We start from the raw sequence: 11,344 nt of genomic DNA on the forward strand, positions 1-11,344 counted from the left end.
TCCACCACAGAGATGTGAGGTCTCTGTGCAGATTCTAGTTTACACAACATACTTAGAGCTCAGTTGAGTGTACTAACGTGGCCATTATGCCGACATATTCACACTAATCTTTCATAACCTTTTCAGCGACATCAGTGCGTATTCTTTTGATCTATTTCACCACGACAACAGTCACTGTGTGTTAAATTCAGCTCAAAACTAACTTTTTCCACCACGGAAAGCAAACAGCAGCTCCACCTTCACAAACAATCGTTGAAGAATATCCTCAGACGTTTGAACAACATTTCCCAGGGGCAGACCTGCAGCTTGTGTCTGTGCTTTGAGGAATGAGAGTTTCTGTGAGAACACTTCACAGTAAATCGGCTTTGGGTAAATAAAGTCCTTCTGCTTGGCTTCGCCCCTGCCTCCATGCTATCCAGTCTGATAACAACTATGGCACCTGCTCAAAAACAGCACGGCGCCGCCCTCCGTCTCACAACTCCACCTCCACCCTTTAATAAGAACCATCACACCAGGAGTTCACATTTAAGTTGACAAAATCCTCCATAGGGCCCTAATCAATCAGTCAAATGATGCAAAAATGTCCAGCACATGGGAAAAAAACACGGAGCGGTGATTCATTGTCATCATAAGTTTTACTGCATCAATATTTTCAAATGATACGTCATCATTATTCCCCACTTGCAAAATCACTTTTAATATTTACATTGACATTTTAGGCATGTGACCAAAGTAATTATAGTTTGCATCACATTAAAAGGAGCTCTGGAGGAACTATGCATTTTCGTATCATCACTAAATCATTAGCATGTTTATTTTTACTTGACCATCACAAGGAACACACTCTGACATACTCTGCTAGCCTCTATGCTGCCACTGAGCCAAGTAACCAAGTGGTAACATCATAGACTATAAGTATATACATTATATACAGTCCATGGATAACATCCTTTTTGTGACAGGAAGTAGCAGAGTTTATGGGAAATGTGGTCTTAATTTTGAGAAACATAGCACTGTACCACATGTAAGACAGAAGTTAGTTGACTCAAACCATGACTTTATTAGTTTGCAATTTTTTAACGGAATATAACACTACAGATAATGATGGTATGATGTAGAGCCAGGAAATGTATCAATACAACATTAATATTATTAATAATAATATGGGACAAGACATTGACTGGTAATTGTGACATGGCTTGAATCTTGTCTCTTCCTGGTCCTAAACATGGCACACAGCCACCTGATATCATTTTCTGACTTTTTGACCTTCCTATATTCATATTGCGAACTATTTTTCTTCTTGTGTGTACTGAAAACAGATTGTCAAAACAAAAATATCATCACGTAAATGTAAGCATGTTTGATCAAAAAAGATCTATCTGAATCATGGTCTTATGTCAAAAAATGGGCCTGTATGAAACATCTTCACATTCCTCTACTTTTACAGAGTAGCTGTACTACAAAATTAATGACAGGGTGCTAAACGAGGTAACTCCTGACCTGAACTGAACCAAACTGACTCCTCACACAAGCAGGTTGAAATACTGTTCTATATATTTGTCTACTTTGATAAATGCAACCAGGCCGTGTTTTGACTGTTGCACTTGAGACTATCTGAAAATACGTGGCTGATGCATATTGTTCGTATCCGCCTCTATCACTCATACAGCAGCACACAGACGGTCACAGAGGGTTTTTCATGTTTTTAGACCTTCTGAAAACATGAAAAACACATTGGAGAGCCACTCATGCAAATCCACTGGTTTTGTGTGTGTAATGACCAAACATAATGGCGACAGATTCCACTGAGTTCACTTGAGGTGGAATTGGATCATTTGTTTTGCATGATTAATCAATGTCATTTCAAAACACACTGCTATAATTCATATTTGTCTGGAACTACAGTGAACATTCAATTTGTCCATTACCTAATCTGAACTTTTCACCATTTAAAGGATTTGCAAGTACGATTTTCACTCCACAAAATTTATGTATTTTCTTTCATCGAGTTGCTGAACAATTCCTGGAGTTCGCAATTTTTTCCAAGTGCTCTTTGGCTTTCAAAAACTACTTTCTAGGTCACACTGTTTTGGAATAAAGACCCTGCCCATGGAAAAAAACACTCCCACTGTGTGCGTGTGTGTAAGTAGGCAGAATAGCAGCAGAGACTTGGAGTTCGGGTATATTATTATCTATTGCTGTTGCTTGATTTTTGTATTCCTTAGGGGGCTGTGAAAAGCCACAGATTGTTAAATGCTTCATACATTTTTCTGTATTTTTCTTTTACTTCTATCCACGCATTCGTGCTGTTTATTTTAACTGTGGTGGAGACCCATTTCTTATACCTTTAGTTTAATCCTGTAGATTACATTAACAAACTAACTTTTCACTGAATTTCCCAGCTCCATAAAGACACTGTGTTAACTGATCATTCTGACATTGACTCAGTCCTCACAGATATGTACAGATTTTTGGATTCCATAAAGTGTAATAATTTAACAGACAAACTCCTTAATTACTCTTCCCCTCCAGTTCCTTTCCTTCTCAGTCAATCCTGGAGACAGATAAGAAATGCAGCCTACCCAAAATCAGGACTCCAGAGTTCTCTCTGTGGTCAGGTTTAGTTAGCTGTAACCAGTGAAAATGTCAGTGCTCTGTTCACTAGCTTCTGCTGCTGCAATCTCTATCCATCCCCACATTCCTCCTTCACAAATTACATTTGTCATTCTGAAAGCTGATGGTTTACATTGGCATGCTTTGAACCTTGTGTGTGTGTGTGTGTGTGTGTGTGTGTGTGTGTGTGTGTGTGTGTGTGTGTGTGTGTGTGTGTGTGTGTGTGTGTGTGTGTGTGTGTGTGTGTGTGTGTGTGTGTGTGTGTGTATGCATGTGGGTGTACATACACATGTGTGTGCTGAGTGCATAACCCACAGACTAGTCCAGACGATGTTATGTCAACAAGGAGAATCTATATTTTTGGGCTAGGAGCACATGGTGCTCGTGTGTGTGTGTGTGATCTCCTACCTGTTATTGTAATGTTGCTGTAGATGTTGGACAGTTGCTCTTTCAGAAGGACAAGCTGTGTGGTGGCAGCCTTCTCTCTCTGCAGCTCCAGCATTATGTCAGGGTGGTTGGCCAGCTTGCAGCCCTTCTGCTTGTCCAGTGCAATGTCACTGCGCACTATATCTGCAAGATAGCAAAATAGTGAATTCTTTAATGTTTTTGTTGTCATGGATTTGATAACGTCTCTATTTTGATCAAAGTGCCATGAATCAGAAACCTAAAACCAGTATTCTTCTTTGTTTCCTGTTTCTTTTCAGAACTGCTTTTCAAATCATGATTGGACCACCTGTTGAAACCTAAAAGGATGTGTCATTTTTAACACACCTTTGTGTCTCCTTTAGACACACATGTGTTACTTTTCACATGGCATGTGTCAGTAGTAGTTGTAAAAATGTTGTTAAAAAAAACAAAACAAAAAACGTTAATACACAAATGTGTATTAAACCATACATACTATGCCACAAACATACATACTATGTTACAACACCTCAGTTTTCAACACAGCTGTCAGTTTAATAGGCAGCCTACACTTAACTGATAGTCAGAATAATCCTGTCATAAATCCAGCTGTCATTAAATTATGTTCAGATTAACTGTTTCAAAGTGGTATTAATTCAACTGTATGGTAATATAGTTAGAAACTGTAGGTTTTGATGCTGTTAAATTGAACGTGATTATACTGAGAGGTGTTTCTAATATTTTGTATTTATGTCAATGATGGGGGACTAATTTAAAAAATAAATAAATAGAAACAACTTTCCGCAGACTATAACCCACAATTCAACAGCACCACAAACTCCTGCATGACCTTCAACCAAGTTTCAACTAAAAACTGAACATTATAATCCTCATTATGAAGGTATCGCAGGGCTGTTATAGCTATAGTTTGTATTGGTAGGCCCACCTAATAAACTTTAATCGTGTTTTATAAGGAAATGGACGCTGTGAAAAAATACACAACGTAACTAAATAGCCTGTGCTGTTAAATTTAATAAGCGCGTGAGTCAAAAAATACTGTGACGCCAAAAAATACTGCGGTCGCCTAACTTTACACCTTCTGTCAAAGTAAAATACACATTGAAACAAGGACAAGTGTCGTGTGTGGTCACCGTCTTCGTAGTTCTTCAGGTAGTAGTCTGGTCCCGGGCCTCTGAATTTGGCGAGGTTCTTCTGGTTGTTGAACTGCAGGAAGTCTGTGCGTTTTCCGCCAAAACGTAAAAAAGCAGGCGACAGGCCGCGCGCCAGGGTCACGAGCCGCTTGGAGCTACAGACAGAAGGAAAGCACACATAAACGCGTGCGTTCATGATTGAAATTATGTCTGTTTGTGTTTTATAATCACGGATTATTTGGGCGGAGCAGAAACTGTCTGTAAAAAACGTGAAAGCGAATCGTTGTTCTTTCTTAACAGTTCCCATCAAATCTTAATTCACTCCTTTCAGTTTGCTTTATTTCAGACCTAGTGTTCAAATATGAGAAAAGATAAAAGGGACAAAACAACATTTAAGTTCGCACTGATTGTTAAAATACTCAAAACGTCCGTCTTGTTTTTCTCTTTGGGATCAATGGGCCCAAGAAACAGGCAGCGAACATCTGTCATCCAATGAAGGGTGGAGAAGAAAAACAACATTAGAAAGCAGCTAGCCTACTGTAGGTACAGTATAGGGTGAGGAATGAATGATTAATACACACATTTGTAACTTGTAAAAGGTGAATGGGTTTATTCTCCACTATTTTAAATTCAAACCATTTATGAAGACCAACAACATATATGAAATTAAGGTCTAGTCTACTTTTATATTTTTATATTTTATATTTATCCAACTTAGAAGTTATTTTTGATTATTTCTGCAAGTTAAAGCATAGACTCGAATTAATTGTTATTGACAGCCTATCTGATATGGGCATATATAATTTATTATCAACATTTTTCTTAGGCAACTGTTGAAACTGTGAAACACTGTACACGTATGAATAGCAACAGCTGACATTAAAAAGAATATTAAGTTATCAATACATAGATATATTATATAGGTATATTAATATATTAAGGGCATGAGAAGATTTGATGTTTCTAGAAACAAGATGTGGAGACTTTTCTGATAATGACCACTTTTTTTTAATTATTATTACAGCCTGCGTCATTCGCCCGCAGCTCCTATACAACACAATGAAAATGCAGAGTAACGGCCGACGGGCACACTACTTGTTGTTTTGACTATTTCAGCCTTATTAGCCTACTTCCAAATTAGAGTTAATGAAGCTAAATGTACATATTGAGAAACAGTTAACTAAACCAGAAGAAAGTTGTTTATATGTGGTTATGGAGATATTAGTGATTAATGAATAGCAAAGACAGGCTATGTGATGTGTTGGAATTAAAATTAAAAATGTTTACAATGCATTTCTGCTGTAAAATGATAAAATAGTTTTTCTTAAACCTTCTTTTATAACGAGAAGAACAAAGCGCATATGTGAAACTCACCTTACATGTTTGTCAGTACATTTCCAGTTTATGACCTTTAGGCTACATACCTTAAACAACATGATTTATATGGAAAAGAAATGACTGTGGTGGGGGGTTGACAATACGGAAACTGAACTAAAGGGAAGCATTTTGAATCCATCGACTGGATGACTTAAAGCAACCTGGCCTCAATGAGAATATAGCCTTCACATGTTTCTCTCCTATATGCTTTCCTTTTTTTCCTCACAGCCCAGGTAACGGGTCCACATTTTCCATTTAAGATGTGATGTACGTGTAAATATTTCTGTCTAATCTCATCTCATGTTTTGTTTTGTCATTATTTTCAATTTGTTTCACATGTCATGTTATTATCTGGGTCGTGTAATTGCCTCGCATTGACTGCTGCTACTATATATAGGTAAGACCGCACCCGTTTTGTCTTTTTTTTTAAGCCCTGACGAAGACCAACAGTGGCCTACAGCGATTTAGCCACTACAACAAAGGCTTTCCTCGTTGTGGCATTTTCTCATATTTAGAGTGACTTTATTGCCCTCTTATTTAAAGCAAAATTATTTATTTACCAATTTCTGATCTATATCTATCTGATATTATTTAGAAGCTGAAATGAACAATGTGACTGAATAACATTTCTTCTTACTGGGCTATAGAAAGTAATCATTGATTAGGCCGCATGCTGGTTGTACTGCAATGTTAAATTCAAGCTAATCTAGCATTTTAACTCTTGGTAAGTTTTTAGTTTTTAGTTTAAAAATCTCATGTTACATAATCCTTTTGAAACTATTTGACAGTGGCTCCGGTTCTATATGGTCTCAAGGATTGTGTGTCTTTTGGGATGTTTCGACTGCTTTAAGAAACGCACCAAAGTGCAGACAGTCCCTTTACACTGCAGAAGTTCACCTTGCATTAAAAAAAATATCAAAACGTTGCTGGTATTGGACCCTAGTGAAATTTGATTTGTATTATTTAGTGTAAACGTCAAAACAAGAGTTAATAATGGACTTTTTGCCTTGAGCATGTAGGTAAAGGTCACACATTTTTTCTACTGTTATTCGGCACACTTTATAACAGCAGTATGAACGTAAAAGCTTTTCAGCAATCGTTAATTCTTACTGTTGCCTTAATAAATTATCTCCTGTCTATATATTAACAGTTTTGGATTTTGCCAGTCTCGAACAAACCCCTTTATTGGTGACCATTCAGTGCTATGAGTGGGGAAGAAGCATACTGGCTCTTTCCATGTCAATTCAGACAACGTGGCTGCGTGCGTAATTAATAAAAGAACCACCGAAAATACTAGAGGTATTGTTGGGAAGCAGGAAGGCTCATTGGTACCTCAGAAAGTCCAACCACCCGTCTTTGATGATCGAGGGGTCCAGCTGCAAAGAGAGGAAGTTGTCGTTGAGGACTCTGATCGGACTGCGGGTGTTGACGTCCAGGAGAATCAGCGTCCTCTCCATGAAGCCCGGTCGCTTCCCACCGGCTGCAGGTCTCTGGTATGTAGAGGAGGAAGAAGAGGAGTAGGAGGAAGAGAGCACTGACTGCACAACCAAAGTAGCCAAAGATGCCAACCACAAGGAGGACCATGGGAATACGCGTGCTGAGGTTTTGGGCATCTTCTTGGTGTGGAGAGCAGGAGGATCAGTGCGCGTAACGAGGCTTAAAGGTGAAAAGAAAAAACAACAACAACTAAACAAACTTTGCTGCGGCGGAGTTCGATGTTGGTTCTTTACCTCGGTCTCATCGATCTGGATCTGTCTTCCTGTCTAGTTGTCTCACCCCTCAGCCCCCCGCCCCTCTGAGTATTTTTGGGGAGCTGCACACAAGAGCGCACGCCCCAAGCCAGCCTTCCCGGTTGTGAGAGCCAGAAGCTGGGAGGAGGAGAGGATGCAGCACCGCCCCTCTAAGGTTCTCTGAGGTATGAGTGCAAACTGCTCAAAAGTAGTTATCTCAGCATATGGCAAACAGTTTAGTCTTAAGAGGTGAGTGCTTGTAAATACTGATGGCGATGCCCTACATGATCATATTAACATTATTTGTTTTTTAATCACTGTGAAATATGCAATAATCGAAATACAATTTTATAGAAAGCCAGACTCAAACTTTAAAGAGTGCTCTTTATCAACTGCTTATCAAGTATACGTTGTTAGGTTGTTTCTTTCTTTCTTGAGTAATGATTTAGACATGCTGACTGACGCACCGTAGACTCCCTTTGTAAATATAATAATATATAATTGTGTGTGACTGGTGGGAAATGTATAAAATACTTTCATATGAAAAAACAAAACACACTCTGTTACCCCTCTTATAGCGCAATTAACTTTACGTTGAACTCACGTAGACTTGGGCTTTCCCATCATGTATTTATTGTTGATGAAACAAACTGACATGCACATCATACTAAAAGGGACAACTTACTGAAGGTTGCCACTTGCCAATGTTAAGACTTCATCGCTGCTCACGTTGTAAATTAAATGTTCTAACAGAAAAAGGATGTTGCTGTATAGGCCTGTAACAACCTTCAGGCTGAACACTTCAAGAGAACAAAAGAAGGCCTGCTTCTCTGACAAGAGATACGATCTTCTCAACATGATTTTTCTGGATACTGTACAGGCTCAAGTCGCTTTGACAAATAACTGATTACACATTTTATAAGACCTATGGCATATGGAGATGACAACATTAACATTTTGGCCGCTTTTACAAAAACATTTAAACTCAATTTGGAATTTGAGTTCCTACATATGGAACTCACCTATAAAGTCTTTATATGACTTTTCTCTGCAGATGTTCTCGGGCCATTGTTAAGTCAGACACACAAAACACAGTGCAGTCCATCGTGATTTCGCCAGGGCGCAGCGCGCCAGGGTCTCCTCGGGCGGTCAGTGTAGAGAGAAGTGGTCGTTTAAGGTCACTGACGTCCCACAGATGAGCAGCCAACTACATTAGAACAAATGAACAGAGTAGAGCACAGTATAATCTTCTTTTTTTTTATCACGGCGTGCAACACCTTCTCACGAATGCATTAAACCGCAACACAAAATGATCGGTGGTGTTAGTGTTTCAAGTTTTACGCACGAAAGTTCCCCATAAAATTGTTTAAAACATCTCAGAGGCTTTGTTTAGTAATGACGCATCTGTACAACATATTCTGTTAACTCTTCAACTTGACGTGAAAAGGCGAATGTAGTTGTAGTAAGGCCACACTTGAGTTCCAGATAGACTTTAAACACTGTGATACAAAGATGAAACCTGTTTGTATCATAGTAAGACTTTCTTTTTGCTTGATCCAGCTCTGTGTTTGAGATGTTTTCTTCCTTGTCCGTACAGGCAGAAATCCGAATAGCAGCTCAGAAAACTAAGAGTTGACTACTTCGTGTAGATGTTGTAATTCCGACTCAGCTAGATTTCATAGTCAACATGTGGTTTCAATGTAACCACAGTTTTTGTTTTCAATGAAATATTATATATTATTTATACATATTTAAGATATATTATAACGAGTTCTTGAATGAGCTCTAAAGTATGAAACTATGCTATGGGACATTTAGCTTGTCACTGATAGGTTTGAGGATGTTTTTCTGAGGAAAGTCAAAAGAAACTTTACTCTAACGAAACATCGATGTAATTGTATAATATTTCAAAAGGAAATTACATGTATGTCTGTGCAATTATGGTGTTGGTGTTCTCACAGCATTTCAATCTCTTACTGTAATTTGGCCTTTATTCCTTTCCTTTAAGGTTTTGCTGTGAATGTTGCACCGTTTATTATAAGGATGACCTCTTTTAGTAATCGACAGTCCTGCTGTTTTTTGGACAGAGCTGAAGATCAGGTTTAAACTGCATAAATGCAGCATCCTAACTTTGTCAGTCTACACACACGAAGAATATTTTAGTTCGGTAACGCTAGAAATATGTAAAATGATTGATAAAACACAAACGACGCCTGTTTACTACAGTAGAAAGGTAGACAACGAGTTACAACCTAATTTTCACCAAAACGACCCGAGCTGGACAAATAACGCTGGTCTCAATGAACAGCCGACTGTGAAGAGTATGCAGGGATCGTCTAAAAAGTGCGACACCGAAAAGACAAAAATATTCAATAACATCCCTCAATCAGTGCAGGTTCTCCATCAGTGCTGGTCACTGTTAACATGCACCGGCTGTCAGCATTGAACTGAATCATGCATATTCTCTCAAATGCACTGTAATGCACTTTTTTTTTGTCTCTTGGGATATATGTGTTTTTATTATCTTTTAAAGGAATTTTTAGATATATATCATTATCTTTTCTGTTGTTGTTGCACTTATGTGGGCTCGGAGGAACAGCATTAAATGTATTTATGTATGTAATTATACAAGAAAATAATGATAAACTGAATCTTGAAAATCACACATCAATGGTCTCAGTTTGGAAAAAGGCTTTAACATTATTTTTTAGAGTTTAATTATTCAAGAATGTCACTCTTGTACAGTATAGTGTTCCTAAAAATCACTTCACACATCAATAATCTGTTTGGTTATACCACAACACTTAGTTTGGAAAAATGGGTTTATGCATAATTTTTGGGATCTTTTGGGGGGAAATATTCAATTTAATATTTATTGACTATTTTGGTGACACCACACTACAGACCACTGATATGTGAAGTGATTTTAGGGACACTACACTAGCCTATATAAGAATGAAGTTATTGAATCATTTTCCACCCAAAAACTTTCCCAAAATTATGCAAAAGAAAACATTTTCAAACTTTTTTTCACAGCTCTTTTCACTCCCAGCTGGTCAAATATTGACACTTTGTAACACCCCTCTGTGTCACTTTTTAACACATTGGCTACCCATCAGCATCATTTTTCAACATACAGGGCAGTTCTATATACTTCTATGGAAGTATTATAACGTCTGAAATAGACGCCATGAGACCGATGACGTCTATATAAGGTGATAAATGTCCTCATTCAGAGGTGGTGGGTGACTTTGCTGCAGGAGACCACTGTTTGCTTCCCACTTCCAACCACATTCCAAGTGATCATTTTAACCCAAACCATGACCTTTCCCCAAAACTAACCAAGTGGTTTTTAATACCTAAACCACACCAGACCACAGCATTTTCGGTGTTGCACTTTTTAGACGGTCCCTGTATACTGGTCCTACAGCTGGCTGCACATAAATACTGTTGTTCTTTGTCCAGCTCAGAGTACACTCGTTTGGGTGAAAATTAGGTTGTAGCTCGTTGTACTACGGTAGCAGGGATGCTGTTGTTGATGAAAATCATTAATTACTACTTATTGATCGGGGTGGCTCAAATCTGTGAATATATTACCGAACTGAATATTTTAATTGCTTGCCTAGAAAATGTTCTCCAATAATGACTTCTTAAACTTTAACTGTAGCTTAAAAGATTGAATAGACTTAATAAACTAGTTTTTCTTAAAAGCACGACGAGGCACTCATTTCAATTTACAGGTTCATTTGAGAGTAGAACCACTAACTGTTGAATCTATAAGTGAACTTTTGAGCCATTTGCTTTTACATGAAATTCAAGGATATTTTGTTTAAGAAAAGATGACCGTTACAATTTCAGTAGGCCTCCCTGCGCATAGTTTTTTATGTCCGATTATTATATATTATGTTTACCGTAATAATTACAGGCCAACAACGGGAACAGATTGTGATTGGGCAAATGAATTGGATCAAACATATTGATCAACTATCGGTGAGAGAAGATGAGCTCGAGCTGAGAATAATACATAATTCATTTCAGAAGTTACCTACCTGGTTATAGAAATTA

The 11,344-nt window shown here is 38.0% G+C and overlaps 1 protein-coding gene across 1 annotated transcript in view; it reads right to left on the minus strand.

The window, feature by feature from the left end:
* The window catches only part of hpse2 (heparanase 2), a 52,367-nt gene extending 45,205 nt beyond the window's left edge, over window positions 1–7,162 (minus strand). Inside the window, exons 1-3 of the mRNA XM_062430071.1 lie at window positions 6,882–7,162; window positions 4,173–4,327; window positions 3,025–3,186 (exon numbers count right to left, since the gene is read on the minus strand). Of these exons, the coding sequence (XP_062286055.1) occupies window positions 3,025–3,186; window positions 4,173–4,327; window positions 6,882–7,162 (598 nt within the window). The remainder of the gene's footprint in view (window positions 1–3,024; window positions 3,187–4,172; window positions 4,328–6,881) is intronic.
* Between the last annotated feature and the right edge of the window lie 4,182 nt (window positions 7,163–11,344).

This window comes from Scomber scombrus, chromosome 12 (genome assembly GCF_963691925.1).
Source record: "Scomber scombrus chromosome 12, fScoSco1.1, whole genome shotgun sequence".
Classification (NCBI taxonomy): Eukaryota; Metazoa; Chordata; class Actinopteri; order Scombriformes; family Scombridae; genus Scomber; species Scomber scombrus.